Here is a 19,661-nt window from a genome sequence, read left to right on the forward strand (position 1 = left end):
TGCCAAATTTTATCGAAATCGGTTCAGATTTGGATATAGCCCTCCATATATATTCTCCTCCGATTTGCTTTTTATTGTGCACCAATCGTGTAAAATGAGTTCAAATGGGATGGAATTTGGTACTTACGACGGAATTGAGTCTAGGAACTAGTGTGTCAAATTTGGTGAAGATCGGTGAAGATCGAATGATCCTGGTCTAGCCTGAGTCTTTAACCCGGACTTTCGAGTCAAAATCTGGTATCCCTGGTCCGCTTCAGTAGAAAAAAATTGTTTCCCGGTATCAGGGTTAAAAATACCTAACTCTGGAAAAAATTCGAAAAATGTTTTTAGATATTTTAAAGGGTCATTGGAAGTCGTGGATTTTTAAAAATATTTTTTGGAACTTCTCAGATTTCTCGGATTTTTTTTTTAAATTTTAATTTTAATTTTTTTTACATTTTTGTAATCGTTAATTTTTAAAAATAAATTTTCGGATCTATTTATAATTTATATTATTATTTAAGGTATCATTATATATTATTATTTCTTTAATTATTTTTTTCGAACATAATTTTTTCCTGGCTTCTTTGAAAACTTTTTTCTAAAAGATTTTTTTTTCTAAGGATATTTCCCTATTTTATTCCAGCAAAATCGAATGTGAATAGAATTGCAATGCAATGACAAGGTTAATAACCGGAAGCCATTTAACCGGATACAGTAACAAATCGACAAAAGCCTCGATGTTTTCAATGGCCACTGTTTTTGTTTTTGCATTCCTTCTGACAGCCACAGCATAGCCTTGCAGCAGCAGTCATCTCAACACACATCCTGTCAATGTTTCTAAATTTGCCTTATTTAGATGTTATTCTATTATTGGACATGGAGAGGAGGAATATGATGGGTTACAGTTTTCCTACAACAACAAGAATTACAATAATAACAAGTGGTGATAGGATAACAATGCGCATGTCCTTCGTAAATAGAGGATGAATAGAAATGCATGCAAAGGTTGTATCGGTATATGGTATATGACGGCATGTTATGATGCAAGGAATTTATATTTTTAGGGGGGGGGGGGGTGAGTTTGGGAGCACAAGGGGTGGTAGGACATAACACAACAAGGGGGCCCAAACGGAGAAAGGCATCTCATAAAATATTTAACAAGTTGTCGTGCAAATCAAACAGAAAATTTGAAGCAACCCAGCCAGGAAACAAAAATAAATAACAGGACTAATGAAGAAGTTTCTCTACTGTATATGTCTATGTCTAGCTCCTTCCATTACCCCTGCTCCACCTTATTTTTCCTTGTTCCAATTTTCCTCTGGGGCGACAAAAATGTACGACAATTTGGCGTCGTTTTTATTTTTGTAGGGTTTCAGATAGCGTGTATCTCATCAAAATTAACTACGGATTTTTATAGGAATGACTCATACATGTGTTACAACAACAACGGCAACAAAAATTGCTGAGGACATAAAAAAACTGAAAAGGGAATATTTGTTTTTGTTTTGTTTTTTTTTTCATGGTGCGTAGAAAGTTTTCTGGTGGCAACAACGAGGGCAATGACGACGTTCAGGCGGCTGGTGGTTATTTTGTGTTTTGAGTTTGTGAGGGGTTCAAACTTTCAAAGGATATTTCAAGGATACCACCACCCGGTCTATAAATGAAACAAAGTAACTTTATTTGAATGACAACATTTCCGGTTTATTGATGGCAAAAACGTGTTGCTGTAACAGCAAAATTTAATGCAAACGTAACAGAAACGGAGGACAAAGTAAATCCAAAAAAAAAGCCGACATCTAAACCGAAAAGGAAGTTAAATGAGATTGACATTAAGCGGTCAATGGATTAAATTTCCAATGAACTCTGACAAAAACTTGGTACGCAATTGAAGAAAGGAGATTTTTTAGCCTTCGAAATTGTCAAAAATGTTTAAAAATTATTCGAAAAAAATCCGATGCCCAGAGTACGGGACGATTTTTTTTCGTAGAGAAAAAAATCGATCCTCAGAATATTAGGCGATTTTTTTCGTATAGAAAAAAATTCGATGTCTAGTACACTGTCAGATTTTTTTTTTGGCATTTTTTTTTCATATAAAAAAAATTCGATCGAATATTGGGCGATTTGTTTCGTATAGAAAAAAATGTTGCCCAGTGTACTCTGCATTTTTTCGTATAGAAAAAAATTCGATCCCAGAGTCCTGGGCGATTTTTTTCGTATAGAAAAAAAATCGATGCACAGTGTACTGGAAGTTTTTTTTTTTCGTATAGAAATACAAGGAGAGATAAAAAAACCACAACAAAGTCAAACGCCATAATTTTTACATTTTTTTTAAATTTTATTGAATGAAAGCAAAAAATGTCGGAAATAGCATGAACTTTTAGAATAAGTTTAGAATTGTTCGAATTGGTCACCTTTGGCACGAATTATGGCCTTCAAACGGCCAATGAAACCGTCACACGCTACACCAATGTTGCTCCGCGGTATTTTGGCCCATTCCCTCGGCGAAGCGCTTGCTTGAGGTGACCGACATTTTGGCATCTTTTTTAGTGCCAACCTTGCTTTCCAAAATTCTTCCGGCCCAATAGTCCAACGGAATGATATCCCGAGATTTTGGTGGCCATTGTGCGCTGGAAATGATTCGAGGAACTTCACTTTGTAACCATTCTTGGGTGGCGCGTTCTGAGTGCGATAATGCTGAGTCCTGTTGGAATGTGTTTGCGTGCCCAAGGTTTTAATACACCCTCCAGAATATTGTGGCGATAATATTCGGCATTAATTCTAATGCAATGGTCGATGAATACGAGCGGAGAGCGATTATCGGCTGTTAAAGTGGTCCACACCTTCATCATGGCCGTCGCTTGAGTTCTGATGGCCAACCGAAGGTGCACATTTTCAGCTGACCTCTTTGGCAAGTAAACACGATCATTTTGTTTCTTTACAAACTGCTGGACAACGAATGTTTTCTCATAGGAGACGGAGAAAACCAAATTCGGCAGTTCACCACTTTCAGCCAAGCGAAGCAACTCTTTAGCTCTTTTTTTTAGCCTATTTTCTTTCTCTTTCTGTTGCGGTGTAAGTTCTTGCAATTTTTGGAATTGACCTCATTTTCAATATTTTCCGAATGAAATATTGCGATATGTCCAGCTCACGGGCCATTTTTCGGTCACTGCGACGCGGGTTTCGCTTCTTTACTTTTCGAACCATTTCTACTGATGTTGCAGTTTTCTTCTGTCCACTTCCTTGACGTCGAGCTACGCTACCAGTATCACGAGCGATGGTACGAGACAAAATATTTATTCTCTCATTAAAATGCTGGAGTGCTCTAATGATAACCACTTGTGGTTCTCCAGCCAAATAATAATAAATATTAAATATAAAGTTTACATTTCTAAACTGACAATGTCAACATGCAAGCATGCCTACCTTGTTGTGCTTAAAAGCGAAATGATTATTTCAAGTTGCCGTTCAGCAGCATAAATATTTATAAACCCTAAGACGACAAACCTCTTGGCATCTTAACAAACTTCAGAGCCTTGGCGAGGATTTCAAAGGGGATGGATGTATGCTTTTGGTGATATTTGCCTAAAGTATTCACAAGCAAACTCAAGAGCGATGATGAGCATGAATACATTTATTTTCAAAAGCCTGGCAGATGAGAGGGGTGGTGGGAGGCGGGGATGGGCTAAAATAAACACCAATCTAGTTTCCATTGATAAAAATAATGGCTCCACTGATGTCGATGGTGATGATGACATCTTCACCGAACTGTCTGTTTCTATTTTTATATCTGTTAATTTATTCCATTCTGATTCGAACACAAAAATCCTTTTCATTCTTCGTACTAATATCCTTAAAACAACCTTGACCGGTTTTCATTTAATATCTAAGTTGACTTAACTTTGATGGTCTATGAGTTATGTGGCTGCTTTGTTTTCTTTTTTTACTTCTATTTCTCAATTCGCTGCGAACATGATGAGTATGTGGGGAATTTTTTAATATAGCCAAGATTTGTTTCACAAGGAGAAGAGGATGAGGAGGAGGCGGAGAGAGAAACTCAACTGGCAATCTGTGTATGATGTAATGTTGTATCCTGCCACTGATAGTTTGTTCGTTGGGTAGCTTAGTTAAAGTTTTATGGCAACTATTTTAGTGTGTGTTCTCTTTACTCTCTCTCCCTCTCTCTCTCTAATGGCTGAATGGTCGAGGATGACCATTTGAGCATGAAGTATGAACTGGACTAGAAACACACATATGTATGCATGCATCCATTCTCATACAATGAAAAGATACAAAAAAAAAAGGATGTGACATTTGAAAATATTTGAATGGAAAGCACTTCAAATTGAATGTCCATTCAACGAATAATTCTTGTTGAGAGTTTCTATTTTTTTTGGGAGAACTTGTAAAAATTGAATGATTGGATTGACGTTCTGGCATTGTGTGACAAGAATTGCTTGTAAGTTTGGTAGCACTTTACACTTAGAGAAATTAATTAAATTAATAAATTTTGTATAAAAAAATTCCTTAAAAAAAACATATCCCAAAATCAAGTTCTAAAAATCGACTGAAAATTGGGATAATTATTTTCTGCAAGAAAAAAATCCCCAAATATTAGGAGCAATTTTTTTCTACAGAAAAAAACTTGCCATGTTACAATATTCCGCTATAAAAAAATTCTCAGAACCTTGGTACAATTTTTTTTCGATTAAAAAAATCCCTAAAATCTGGGGATCGAATTATTTTTCTATAAAAAAAAATAAAATAAATTGAAAATTCCCAATAAGATTCACTGGTATCTATAAAATAAAAAATACCTCAAAATATAATTCCAGAAATCGACTGAAAATTGGGATAAATATTTTCTGCAAGAAAAAAATCCCCAATTTTTTTCTGCTAAAAAAAAACTTTCCATAAACTTGGTATAATATTTTGATATAATGGAATTCTCAGAAACTTTTTACAGAAAATCCTTCGAATCTGGGATTCGAATTATTTTTGTATAAAAAAAAAATAAAATAAATAAAAATCCCCAATGAAATACACTGGGGTCCCGAATTGCTATATATAAAATAAAAATACCTCAAAAGAAAATTCCAGAAATCGACTCAAAATTGGGACACTTATTTTCCACAAAAAAAAAAAAAATCAGATAATGGGAGTATTTTTTTTTTTCTACTAAAAAAAAACTTTCCAGAAACTTGGTATAATATTTTGATATTAAAAAATTCTCAGAAACTTGATACGATTTTTTTTTTACCAAAATACTTCGAGTCTGGGAATCGAAAAGGGTTACAAGTATATAAATAAAAATACCCAACACACTGGGGTCCCGAATTGCTATTTATAAAATAAAAAATACCTCAAAATAAAATTCCAGAAATCGACTCAAAGTTGGGACACTTATTTTCTACAAGAAAAAAATCCCCATATAATGGGAGTATTTTTTTTCTACTAAAGAAAAAACTTTCCAAAAACTTGGTATATTTTGCAAAAAAAAAAATTCTCAGAAACTTGATACGATTTTTTTACAAAAATCCTTCGAATCTGGGATTCGAATTATTTTCCTATAAAAAAAAAAATAAAAAAAATCCCCAATAAGATACACTGGGGTCCCGAATTGCTATATATAAAATAAAAATATCTCAAAATCAAATTCCAAAAATCGACTCAAAATTGGGACACTTATTTTCTACAAGAAAAAAAATCCCCAGATAATGGGAGTAATTTTTTTTTCTACTAAAAAAAAATTCCATAAAATTGGCATAAAAATTTGCTGTAAAGAAAATCTCAGAAACTTGATACGATTTTTTTTTACAAAAATCCTTCGAATCTGGGAATCGAATTATTTTTCTATGCAAAAAAAAAAAATTCTTATAAATAAATAAATAAATAAAAATCCCCAATGGGATACACTGGGGTCCAGAATTGCTATCTACAGATAAAAAAAAAAAAACTACAACAAAGTCAAAAGCCGTAATTTTGGCATTTTTTTTTTAAATTTTATTGAATGAAAGCAAAAAAATGTCGGAAATAGCATCAAATTTTAGAATAAGTTTAGATTTGTTCGAATTGGTCACCTTTGGCACGAATTATGGCCTTAAAACGGCCGTTTCATTGGCCGACACACGCTGCCCGAATGTTGCTCTGCGGTATTTTGGCCCATTCCCGGCGAAGCGCTTGCTTGAGGTCATCGACATTTTGGCATTTTTTTTAGTGCCATTGTGCGCTGGAAATGAAGCGAGGAACCTCATTTTGTAATCATTCTTGGGTGGAGCGTGCTAAGTGAAATGGTGCTGAGTCCTGTTGGAATGTCCAAGGTCTGCGGCCAAAATATTTGCGTGCCCAAGGCTTTAATACACCCTCCAGAATATTTTCGCGATAATATTCGGCATTTATTCTGATGCCACGGTCGATTAATACGAGCGGATTGGTATCCGGAGATTTTGGTGGCCATTGTGCGCTGGAAACGAAGCGAGGAACCTCATTTTGTAACCATTCTTGGGTGGCGCGTTATGAGTGCAATGGTCCTGAATCCCGTTGGAAAGGTGTGCGACCAAAATGTTTGTGAGCCCAAGGCTTTAATACAGCCTCCAGAATATTTTCAATATAATATTCGGCGTTTATTCTATTTGATTAAAACGAGCGAAGAACGACCATCGGCTGTTATGGCGGCCCACACCATCACCATGGCCGGCACTTGAGTTCTGGTGGCCAACCGAAGGTGCTCTATTTCAGCTGACCTCTTTGGCAAGTAAATACGATCATTTTGTTTATTTACAAACTGCTCTGCTGGATAACGAATGTTTTTTCATCGGAGATCGGAGAAAACCAAATGAGGCAGTTCACCACTTTCGGCCAAGCAAAGCAACTCTTTAACTCTTTTGTGTTTATTTTCCTTGTGTTGCGGTGTAAGTTCTTGCACTTTTTGGAATTTCAAATGGCTTTACCCCGAGCTCATTTTTCAATATTTGCCGAATGGTATATTGCGATATGTTCAGCAATTTTTCGGCCACTGCGACGTGGGTTTCGATCATGTCGCTTCTTTACTTTTTGAACCTTTTCTGGCGATGTTGCTGTTTTCTTTCGTCCACCGACTTGACGTCAGGCTACGTTACGAGACAGAACAGATTTATTCACATTTAAATGCTGGAATGCACTAACGATAGCAATTGTGGGTTTCCAGCCAAATATAAAGAAATTCCACTATCACGCTTGAATTCCACCACGAATAACTTTTTTCTGGAAAATTCTCATCAAAATTCTTTTGTACGCTTCAAAACAATATAATGAGCTGTCCCTGGAATAATTTTATCAGCTGTCGGACGAGTGGCTTAGAAATGACAGCAGTCTGAAGTTGGTTACAGTTTTTTTCATTTTCAAATTCATTTCACAAATTCATCGGAATTTGTCTACATGGTTTGGGAGAATTTTTCACGACATGGAAATAGTTATTTTCTGGAAATTTGTTTCTTTTTATATTCAGGAATAAATTTTTCAAGGAAAAGTTTTTTTTTTTCTTTAGAATACCCCGAAATTGGGGACCATTTTTTTCCATAGAAAAAAACTTTTCTAGCTGCTGGAAGCGATTTTTTTATATAGGAAATTTTTCTTTTTTTTGAAACGTATAATAATTTTTATCTTTCTTCGTTCATTTGCTAATTTCCTTCAATTGAGCGAATGTCTCGAAATTTATTTACTTCGAAAATTATGCATAACATTGTTATGGCAAAAGTTTATTTTTAAAATGAAACCATTTACAAAAAAAATTGCTTCATCTGGTCGCTTTTAATTAGGTGATTAATGTGTTTTTCAAACATAAGCTTTTAGTTTTAAAGTTTATCGTGGGGCCATAACTAACGTAACTGCCATAGAGACCTAAATTACGTTTCTTACGCAAAATAACGTTCTGCCTGCCTTCCTGAGGCAAGAGGTTGTTTGTTGCCTAAACGGTTCTATTAGCCGTGGCTAGAAGTTTGGGTTGTTTTTTTTTCGTTTTGTCTTTGTCTTACCGCTTTACTTGTACTACAAAGTTAGTTGAACAACCTAGATTTCTGACAGGTTGTTGTAACATTGTTGGCATAAATTTCGAAATGGGGTGGCCATATGGGGCGAAAAAATTCTGCAGGGAGAAAGGGAAAATAAATACAAGAAATTTTAAATTTTATTACCCCACCTGGCCACCCTGTTTTTCCCTCTAATGGTCTTGGCTAAATGTTTTACAGCTCATTTGGTTCCTTCTTTGTTGGCCATGTTTTCTAAACAACATATTGTTCTACATAATGTTAATGAAATTTACTTCTTCTCGTCTCACAACCCCCCCAAGAGCTTCTAATGCCTTCTCGACGCATGTGAAGAATTCACTTTTACTTTACCCGACAGATGGGCTGATTTGTATGCACTGCAGTATTCTGTCATAGAGAGCAAGTATTTTTTGTTGTTTTTTTTTTTATTAGAGGAGAAGCTTTGCAATCTACACCCACACACGCACTCACTCACATGAATACATAACAAGTTTTACTTTTGCAATTCAATCAAGGTTAGAAAAAAAAAACTGAAATTAATTAAATGAAATGGAAATGACAATTTGATTAGCCAGCGATACTATTAAATGGTAGCAAATTCCATTATGTTCCAAAGATTTTTTCTATAAAGATAATTGGCTCAAGTTAGAAGGAGATTGTCTTCTAAAAAAACATATTCCCATATTCCTGAGATTTTTTTCTACAGGAAAAAACGTCTCCAAATTGTGGGGATTTTTTTCTGTATGAAAAAAATTGTCCTCAGATTCTGGCGATTTTTTTCTATGGGAAAAAAGTTGTCCCCAGATTCTGGGGATTTTTTTCTCCAGGAAAAAATTCGTCCCCAGAGTTTCTGGGGATTTTTTTTCCTATAGAAAAAAAAAAATCGTTCCAGAGTTTCTGGGGATATTTTTCCTATAGAAAAAATTTCGTCCCCAGAATATATGGGGATTTTTTTCTCCAGGAAAAAGTTCATCCCCATATTCTGGGGATTATTTCCTGTAGGAAAAAATTCGTCCCCAGAATTTCTGGGGATTTTTTTCTATAGAAATTAAATTTGTCCCCAGATTCTGAGGATTTTTTTTACAGGAAAAAAATTTGTCCCCAGATTCTGGGGATTTTTTTTCTAAAAAAAAATCGTCCCCAGGTTCTGAGGATTTTTTTTTCTAAAAAACAGTTCGACCCCAGAGTTTCTGGGGTTTTTTTTCTATAGAAAAAAATTCATCCCCAGTGTGTGTCTGGGGATTTTTTTCTATAGAAAAAAATTCATCCCCAGTGTGTGTCTGGGGATTTTTTTCTATAGAAAAAAATTCATCCCCAGTGTGTGTCTAGGGATTTTTTTCTATAGAAAAAATTCATCCCCAGTGTGTGTCTGGGGATTTTTTTCTATAGAAAAAAATTCATCCCCAGTGTGTGTCTGGGGATTTTTTTCTATAGAAAAAAATTAATCCCCAGTGTGTGTCTGGGGATTTTTTTCTATAGAAAAAAATTCATCCCCAGTGTGTGTCTGGGAATTTTTTTCTATAGAAAAAAATTCATCCCCAGTGTGTGTCTGGGGATTTTTTTCTATAGAAAAAATTCATCCCCAGTGTGTGTCTGGGGATTTTTTTCTATAGAAAAAAATTCATCCCCAGTGTGTGTCTGGGGATTTTTTTCTATAGAAAAAAATTCATCACCAGTGTGTGTCTGGGGATTTTTTTCTATAGAAAAAAATTCATCCCCAGTGTGTGTCTGGGGATTTTTTCCGTATAGGAAAAAAATCGTCCCCAGTGTATCTGGGGATTTTTTCCGTATAGGAAAAAATTCATCCCCAGTGTGTCTGGGGATTTTTTCCGTATAGGAAAAAATTCATCCCCAGTGTGTCTGGGGATTTTTTCCGTATAGGAAAAAATTCATCCCCAGTGTGTCTGGGGATTTCTTTTCTATAGAAAAAAATTCATCCCCCGTGTGTGTCTGGGGATTTTTTTCTATAGAAAAAAATTCATCCCCCGTGTGTGTCTGGGGATTTTTTTCTATAGAAAAAAATTTGTCCCCAGTTTCTGGGGATTTTTTTCTATAGAAAAAAATTCGTCCCCAGTTTCTGGGGATTTTTTTTCTATAGAAAAAAATTCGTCCCCAGTTTCTGGGGATTTTTTTCTATAGAAAAAAATTCGTCCCCAGTTTCTGGGGATTTTTTTCTATAGAAAAAATTCGTCCCCAGTTTCTGGGGATTTTTTTCTATAGAAAAAAATTCGTCCCCAGTTTCTGGGGATTTTTTTCTATAGAAAAAAATTCGTCCCCTGTTTCTGGGGATTTTTTTCTATAGAAAAAATTCGTCCCCTGTTTCTGGGGATTTTTTTCTATAGAAAAAAAATCGTCCCCAGTTTCTGGGGATTTTTTTTTTATAGAAAAAAATTCGTCCCCAGTTTCTGGGGATTTTTTTTCTATAGAAAAAAATTCGTCCCCAGTTTCTGGGGATTTTTTTCTATAGAAAAAAATTCGTCCCCAGTGTGTATCTGGGGATTTTTTTCTGGGGAAAAAAATTCGTCCCCAGTTTCTGGGGATTTTTTTCTGGGGAAAAAAATTCGTCACCAGTTTCTGGGGAAAAAAATTCGTCACCAGTTTCTGGGGATTTTTTTCTGGGGAAAAAAATTTGTCCCCAGTTTCTGGGGATTTTTTTCTGGGGGAAAAATTCGTCCCCAGTTTCTGGGGAAAAAAATTCGTCCCCAGTTTCTGGGGATTTTTTTCTGGGGAAAAAAAAATTGTCCCCAGTTTCTGGGTATTTTTTTCTGGGGAAAAAAATTCGTCCCCAGTTTCTGGGGATTTTTTTCTATAGAAAAAAATTCGTCCCCAGTTTCTGGGGATTTTTTTCTGGGGAAAAAAATTCGTCCCCAGTTTCTGGGGATTTTTTTCTGGGGAAAAAAATTCGTCCCCAGTTTCTGGGGATTTTTTTCTGGGGAAAAAAATTCGTCCCCAGTTTCTGGGGATTTTTTCTGGGGAAAAAAATTCGTCACCAGTTTCTGGGGATTTTTTTCTGGGGAAAAAAATTCGTCACCAGTTTCTGGGGATTTTTTTTCTGGGGAAAAAAATTTGTCCCCAGTTTCTGGGGATTTTTTTTCTATAGAAAAAAATTCGTCCCCAGTTTCTGGGGATTTTTTTCTGGGGAAAAAAATTCGTCCCCAGTTTCTGGGGATTTTTTTCTGGGGAAAAAAATCGTCCCCAGTTTCTGGGGATTTTTTTCTATAGAAAAAAATTCGTCCCCAGTTTCTGGGGATTTTTTCTGGGGAAAAAAATTCGTCCCCAGTTTCTGGGGATTTTTTTCTGGGGAAAAAAATTCGTCCCCAGTTTCTGGGGATTTTTTTTCTGGGGAAAAAAATTTGTCCCCAGTTTCTGGGGATTTTTTTCTGGGGAAAAAAATTTGTCCCCAGTTTCTGGGGTTTTTTTTCTATAGAAAAAAATTCGTCCCCAGTTTCTGGGGATTTTTTTCTATAGAAAAAATTTCATCCCCAGTTTCTGGGGATTTTTTTCTATAGAAAAAATTTCATCCCCAGTTTCTGGGGATTTTTTTCTAAAGAAAAAATTTCATCCCCAGTTTCTGGGGATTTTTTTCTATAGAAAAAATTTCATCCCCAGTTTCTGGGGATTTTTTTCTATAGAAAAAATTTCATCCCCAGTTTCTGGGGATTTTTTTCTATAGAAAAAAATTCGTCCCCTGCTTCTGGGGATTTTTTTCTATAGGAAAAAATTCGTCCCCTGCTTCTGGGGATTTTTTTCTATAGGAAAAAATTCGTCCCCTGCTTCTGGGGATTTTTTTCTATAGGAAAATATTCGTCCCCTGCTTCTGGGGATTTTTTTCTATAGGAAAAAAATTTATCCCCAGATTCTGGGGATTTTTTCCTATAGGAAAAAATTCGTCCCCAGTGTATCTGGGGATTTTTTCCTATAGGAAAAAATTCGTCCCCTGCTTCTGGGGATTTTTTTCTATAGAAAAAAATTTGTCCCCAGATTCTGGGGATTTTTTTCTATAGAAAAAAATCTTCCCCAAATTCTGGGGATTTTTTCCTATAGAAAAAAATTCGTCCCCAATTTCTGGGGATTTTGATCCCAATTAAATTTCACCTCCCCCCACTGTATTTTTCTTGTTAAAAAAACACAACTGAGATATGTGGCTTGTGGTACTACCTGCTGAATGATAACATTCACACATCGTGTGGAGTTAAGCCAGGCCAACATTTCATGGCTAGCCACGCGTTGGAAGTCTTTGAAGAGTTTGTTTTTGCCTTTTTAATATTCCACAAACGTTGTATATTAAACGGCGGGCGTTGAAGTTGACATAATTGTGCGTTATGACAGTCAAAAGCCAATTTTGTTTTGAGTTAATTTAAAGCAACAACGTCAAGTGCCTCAGAAGCGGGGGAAATGAAAGTAGGTTCTTGTGGAGGGAAGTATAAACAACAAAAAAAAAAATACACCGACAAATATCGGATACAAAAAAGGTGATGTAACTGAAACCAGCGGAAGAATGGTTTTTTGGGGGGAAAGCTCATTAATCGTTTTTTTTTTTTTCAAAACAAAAATATTTTTTTTTTTTTTTTTTGAAACCGAAAATCATGTCTAACAACTTGAAAGCAACTGGAATTTCTTCAGAGTTTTTTGGCCCAAACTAAAATTCCCTAATGACATTATGGCGTCTTTTAGTTCTTTGATTGCTTTTGGCCAATAAACGGCAACAAGAAAATAGTAGAAGAAAAAACTCGTCTAAATTAGAGTAATTTTCTTTTGTTTTTGGCAAATATTCGTCTGGCATCTGAAGGAAAAAGAGACCAAGAAAAAAATGAAAAAAACTAACAACCATTAAATTTAATGGGCCCTTGAATGACAGGCACATTAAAGCTTTTCTTTGTCAAAATTTTTGATTTACCAAAAAAAAAAAAAATGGAATAAAAAAATTGTCCAAATAGATTTTGTCTTTGACAAGGCCTTGAGAAGACCAAATTCAAGATAAAAAAGAAATTCAAATGAAAAAAGAAAATGGAGATATCCTTCCTCTGGGTAGGATTTTTTTTTTAGAATAAAAATTCGTCCCAACTTTTTGGTATATTTTTATGGAAAAATCTTTTCCTACAATTGGTCCCAACTTTCTGGGGTCTTTTTTTATAAAAAATCGGTTACTAATTCCTAAAATTTTTTGTACAAAAATATCGAAGTTACGGACTCTGGGAATTTTTCTCCTCCAAAAAATTACCAAAAATTCATTCTCATTTTTTTTCATATTTTTAAAGGGCAGAATTTTATTTTTTTTTTCGTTTCAAATTCTCTCCTCCCGTTTTTTTCTGAATCACTTGAAAATTTCAGTTTCAATGTCAATGTCAATATTTATTAACATGCCTAACTATTACCCACACAAAATTCGTTTCTGGTTTTCCACAAAAGAGATTATTTTTGCAAATTTTTTAAGCCAACCTACCACCAGCCAACCAGCCATCATTTCGTGTGGGCTTTCGCAATAACCCCATAAACATTTCGATACCTCCTTCTGCCATTAATCTCAATTCTAGAGAATTTATTGCTTCAATTACCTAGTGACCAATAGCTCGACTACTTATCCAAAGGCTATGAGCAAATCTCTATTGCATGTCGTTATGAAATATTGTTTGCGGCATCCTGAGGTCCTCGGTAGATTTATGTGCGAATATGTACACATTGTCATATGGGTGTGTACTTTGTTTACACTATTTCCAAAGAAATTAGAAAATATGAAAAAAATCCCCAGAAACTGGGGATCGAATTTTTTTCTCTAGAGAAAAAAATCCCCAGAAACTGGGGATCGAATTTTTTTCTCTAGAGAAAAAAATCCCCAGAAACTGGGGATCGAATTTTTTTCCTATACGGAAAAAATCCCCAGAGACTGGGGATCGATTTTTTTCCTCTACGGAAAAAATCCCCAGAGACTGGGGATCGATTTTTTTCCTCTACGGAAAAAATCCCCAGAGACTGGGGATCGATTTTTTTCCTCTACGGAAAAAATCCCCAGAGACTGGGGATCGATTTTTTTTCCTCTACGGAAAAAATCCCCAGAGACTGGGGATCGATTTTTTTTCCTCTACGGAAAAAATCCCCAGAGCTGGGGATCGATTTTTTTCCTCTACGGAAAAAATCCCCAGAGACTGGGGATCGATTTTTTTCCTCTACGGAAAAATCCCCAGAGACTGGGGATCGATTTTTTTCCTCTACGGAAAAAAATCCCCAGAGACTGGGGATCGATTTTTTTCCTCTACGGAAAAAATCCCCAGAGACTGGGGATCGATTTTTTTCCTCTACGGAAAAAATCCCCAGAGACTGGGGATCGATTTTTTTCCTCTACGGAAAAAAATCCCCAGAAACTGGGGATCGATTTTTTTTTCTATACGAAAAAAATCCCCAGAAACTGGGGATCGATTTTTTTCTATACGGAAAAAAATCCCCAGAAACTGGGGATCGAATTTTTTTCTATAGGAAAAAAATCCCCAGAAACTGGGGATCGAATTTTTTTCTATAGGAAAAAAATCCCCAGAAACTGGGGATCGAATTTTTTCCTATACGGAAAAAATCCCCAGAAACTGGGGATCGAATTTTTTCCTATACGGAAAAAATCCCCAGAAACTGGGGATCGAATTTTTCCTATACGGAAAAAATCCCCAGAAACTGGGGATCGAATTTTTTTCCTATACGGAAAAAATCCCCAGAAACTGGGGATCGAATTTTTTCCTATACGGAAAAAATCCCCAGAAACTGGGGATCGAATTTTTTCCTATACGGAAAAAATCCCCAGAAACTGGGGATCGAATTTTTTTCCTATACGGAAAAAATCCCCAGAAACTGGGGATCGAATTTTTTCCTATACGGAAAAAATCCCCAAAAACTGGGGACAAATTTTTTTCTGTAGAAAAAAATCACCAAAAAATGGGGACAATTTAAAAAAAATCCCCAAATACTGGGGATCAATTTTTTTCCATAGAAAAAATCCCCAAATACTGGGGATCAATTTTTTTCTATAGAAAAAAATCCCCAAATACTGGGGGTCAATTTTTTTCTATAGAAAAAAATCCCCAAATACTGGGGATAAATTTTTTTCTATAGAAAAAATCCCCAAATATTTGGGATCAATTTTTTTCTATAGAAAAAAATCCCCAATTACTGGAATCAATTTTTTCTATAGAAAAAAATCCCCAATTACTGGGATCAATTTTTTCTATAGAAAAAAATCCCCAAATACTGGGGATCAATTTTTTTCTATAGAAAAAAATCCCCAGATACTGGGGATCGAATTTTTTGCTAGACGGAAAAAATCCCCAGAAACTGGGGACAAATTTTTTTCTATAGGAAAAAAAAATGCCCAGGAACTGGGGATTTGCCTCTCATTTCAATATAGAAAAAAATTCCCAATATCTGGGGATCGATTTTTTTCTATAGAGAGAAATTCCCAGAAAATAAATTATTTATGAAACAGTGTTCCTTCCATTTATATCCCTCCCGTTTTCCTCTGCATTAAATATAAAATATATTCTTTTTATATTTTCTCGCTGGCCCATATATCAGATTATAAGTTCATTGTCCTGTACACTCCTTTGTGTGTGTATGTGTGGCTTACAATCAGAATATGACCGTTGTTGTCCTCGTCAACGCCACCACCATCATCATCGTCGTCGACGTCGTTGCCAATGACGATGTCTTGACTGGTTGGTGGTTGTGCGGGGAAGAAACTTTCACAAAGAGTGGAAATTACGCCACAAGTAAATTGTTGGCCTTTTTTTCTCTCTCTCGACATGAAAAATCCCATCTGTTTACACATTATCCTGGATTTTTTTTATTCGTCCTTTTTATTTATATTTTTTTTTCTTGTTGGAATTTCTTTCTTCTTGTTTTGCAACACAATTGTTGGCCTGTTTATTTTTTCTTGTTACCTTCAGGATTTTCCATGGAAATGCATTTAGCCATTCATATGTCGTTTGGGTCCTTCCTTGTTCATTCGGGTGTGGGTGTGAGTGTGTGCGTGTGAGTGTCATTTGACAAATATTTGCTAAGTAGTGTGTTGTGACATTAGACTTCCTGTTCCTTGAATGCATTTCTAATGATGGGTCGTGCCATAATTATGATGGAATGCCAGATAAATATCTTGCTAAGGAGGGTGGAGGTTGGTATGTAAGGGTTGCCATGAGTTCGCTTATCTCGTCCTAGAATTTTGAAATATTAAAAAAAAATTGGTGTCCGATTTTTTTCCTAAAGAAAAAAATTGGTTCTGAGATTTTTCCTACACCCGAAATTTGGTCCCCAGATTCTGGCAAATTTTTTTTCTATAAAAAATTTTCTGCGGCTTCAGAGGAATTTTCTTTTTTTAATTTTTATCATTTCTACGAAATTTCCATTTAAATCCAATTTTCTAACCCCCAAATTTTTTCTTTTTTTCTTTTACAGAATGTGGTGGACTATTACTGGCAATTTTGGTAATATTTTACCCATTGATTGGTCCAAATCATATACACGTAAAATGCATATGCCTACCTTGAATTTAGGTCAGAATACCAACAACAAACAAGGAGGTTCCTCAGATGTCCAAACGCCAGCCGATGATTTGAACAGTGAAGATGAAGCCATTGCCAATGATTTGGATATGCATGCCTTGATTTTGCATGGCCTCAACAATGAGCCGGAGGAGCCGATCAAAAGTGTCGAGGAGGTTATCAAGGAAATTGAATATATTATCGATGAGGCCGAGAGTCCCACAGATGAGGCCACCACATGTGAGTCTGAGGTGATGGAAAAGGCCAAGGAGGTATTGGGGGCACCTCTCTATGCGGAAAGTAAGTCGCTATTCTTTCAGAAAAAAATTCAAAAATTAATATAACGCTTTATTTTTTTCTAGAATTGCAATACCTCTCAATCAACCAGTTAAATGAGCTATACATGGAAATGGAGGTATTGATCCAGGAGCTAAGTGAGACCCTCATCAATGAATTGGCATTGCGCGATGAATTGGAATTTGAAAAGGAATTGAAGAATTCATTCATTTCAATACTGCTGGCAGTACAAAACAAACGTCGCCAATATCATGTGGAAAAGAAGAGGGGTAAATTCCAGGGACCCGAGCCGAAATATTTGACCACAGTCATACCCTATACCATGGAGAATGGCACACCAAATAATCAAAATCTACAGTTTTAATAAAAGTAAGTTGGAGGAGATTGTACCAAGAAACAAATTCGAATTTAAATTTTATTCTCTCCCTCTCTTCAGTCTTAAAAGCCATCAACGAGGATAGCCCCACGGTGCCCACTCTCTTAACAGATTACATTTTGAAGGTCCTTTGCCCCACATAAATGAAGAAGATACCGGCAGGCGGCAAGAAAGCAAGCAAAGCATATTTCCCCCTTAAAAGGAATAGCATTAATAGAAGCATAAAACCAGCAACAAATTAATCCAAAAAACACAAGAAACTAGTTTTAAGATTTATTATTATTATTTTTTTAAATTAAATTTATTCCCCATCTTTTTAAGAAAAAGAAAAGAAATGAGATTTTTTTTTTGGTCTAGAGAATAGTAACTAATTTAATTATACAAACAAACCAACAAAAAAATCATAAAGAAAAATATATAAAAAATCAACTTCGAAAAAGATAAAAGAAAAACATTTGTTATATTTAAAACTCTGAAGAAATAATAAGTAATCTTAAGAATATGATGTATATTGGAATTGGAAGGGAAGCCAACTTTGTAGAAAATTTAAATCTGAATTAATTTTTAAAAAGTTCTACTGAAGAAAACATTGTAAAATAGCCGTTGTCATGGCAACAAATTGAAGAAAGTTTCAAATTTAATTGATCCCAAATTTTGCTTTTTTTCTTGTAACAAATCATGGTAGATCCTTGATTAAGAAATGAAAGAGTCTAATATTTAACTTGCCATGGTCTATATTGGCCTATTTCTCCAAAAAAAATGGAAATTTTGCCACATTTAAAAGACTCGGAAACGTCCAAATTTGGCAAATAAATATAGTAATTTCCAAGGCCTATAACTTCCATCATACTGGCTATATCCTAAATAATTGAATTGATTTTGAAAGAAGAATGTCAGAGCTATAAGTCCATATACATTTTTAACTGTAACTTCTCAAGCACCCAAGATATCGTAAAAATTGAAAAGTGCCTCATTTGTTTAAAAGTTTTGTTTAGTCATTTGCCAAAGACCATAACTCTTAAAGTAATGGGTCCATCTTAATCAAATGAAATGTTTGTGAAAGAGAAGTGTACGAACTTTATATCCATGTAATTTTTCTTCCTGTAACTGATTAAATACCCGAGATATCGTAAAAATCAAAAAGTATATATTTCTGATTTTCTCTTTAGTCATTTGCCAAAGTCAACAGTTTCTAATGGAGTTAATGTATCTCAATCCAATGAATGAATTTGAGAAAGAAGAAAGTCTGACCATTAAATTCATATTAATTGTTTTTCCGTAACTTCTTAAGTACTCGAGATATCGTAAAATTTGAAAAATATTTCATTTATTTAAGATTTTTTTCTTAGTCGTTCGCCAAAGACCATAACTCTTAAAGTAGTGGATCTATCTAAATCAAATGAAATGTTTATGAAAGGGAAGTTTCTGAACTCTAAATCGATGTAATGTTTATCCCTGTAAATGATCAAATGCCTGAGATATCACAAAAATTAAAAAGTATACATTGTTTAATGTTATGAGTGTTTAATAAGTCATTTTCCAAAGTTAATTTCTAAAGCAATGAATATATGTATCTCAATAGAATGACTTCGATTCCGACAGGTGGAAGTTTGAACTTTAAATACATATAAATTTTCTTCCTGTAACTGATTAAGTACTCGAGATATCGTAAAAATTGAGAAGTTTCGAATTATTTAATTTGAAGAGTTTTTAATGAGTCATTTGCCAAGGTCCATAAATTAAAACTTAATGCATTTATCTCAACCAAATCAGTTTGATTGTGAAAGGAGGAAGTCAGAACTATTAGTCCACATAGATTTTCTTTCTTTAAATTCTCATGGTAAGAGATATGGTAAAAATCGAAAAATATCAGTGTTTTATTAAAGAGTTTTTGTTAAGACATTTGTGGATTTATCTCAATCAAGTAAATTGCTTGTAAATGTATAGTGTATAAACTTCAAATCCGTATAAAGTTATTATACTGTAGCTGATGAAATATCCAAGAAATCTAAAAAAATTGAGAATATTATTTTTTTTAACTTAAAAAGTTTGTCCTAAGTCATTTGTAAAAGGCCACAACTTTTTAAGTGATGGTTTTAACTCGGGCAAATGAATTGATTTTGAAATAAAAAAGTTCAAAGTTGTAAGCTATACAAAATTTTGTATTGTAGCGGATTCAATATCCAAAATATCATAAAAAATGAGAAGGTATCCATTTTTTCAATTATTAGGATATTTTCCATGTATTTTTCTAAGGACACAATTTTGGAATTGGATGGATGGATTGGATTTAAACCAAAATAATTAATTAAGCTTAGAAGAATGTCTAAACTTCAAAACCAACGTTATATTTTTGCTAAAACTAATCAAATATCCGAAATGTCTAATAATTTAGAAAGTCCCAACAGATCTTTAGAAACAGTTGCCGTTTCAAGAAAGGCCAAAGATATTTTTGTGGGAACTGTTAAA

The 19,661-nt window shown here is 34.6% G+C and overlaps 1 protein-coding gene across 2 annotated transcripts in view; it reads left to right on the plus strand.

The window, feature by feature from the left end:
• LOC131803197 (fasciculation and elongation protein zeta-2-like) overlaps nt 1–18,349 on the plus strand; it is a 64,793-nt gene extending 46,444 nt beyond the window's left edge. The window contains exons 2-4 of one of the 2 annotated variants that reach the window (XM_059124288.1): nt 16,434–16,462; nt 16,532–16,819; nt 16,882–17,195. In XM_059124288.1, coding sequence (XP_058980271.1) covers nt 16,434–16,462; nt 16,532–16,819; nt 16,882–17,180 — 616 coding nt within the window. In that variant the 3' untranslated portion in view covers nt 17,181–17,195. Of the gene's footprint in view, nt 1–16,433; nt 16,820–16,881; nt 17,196–17,241 lie in introns of those variants that run through there. The other variant, XM_059124289.1, reaches the window with a different exon arrangement.
• The last annotated feature ends 1,312 nt before the right edge of the window (nt 18,350–19,661 follow it).

The sequence above is a fragment of the Musca domestica genome, unplaced genomic scaffold (assembly GCF_030504385.1).
Source record: "Musca domestica strain aabys unplaced genomic scaffold, Musca_domestica.polishedcontigs.V.1.1 274, whole genome shotgun sequence".
Taxonomy (NCBI): Eukaryota; Metazoa; Arthropoda; class Insecta; order Diptera; family Muscidae; genus Musca; species Musca domestica.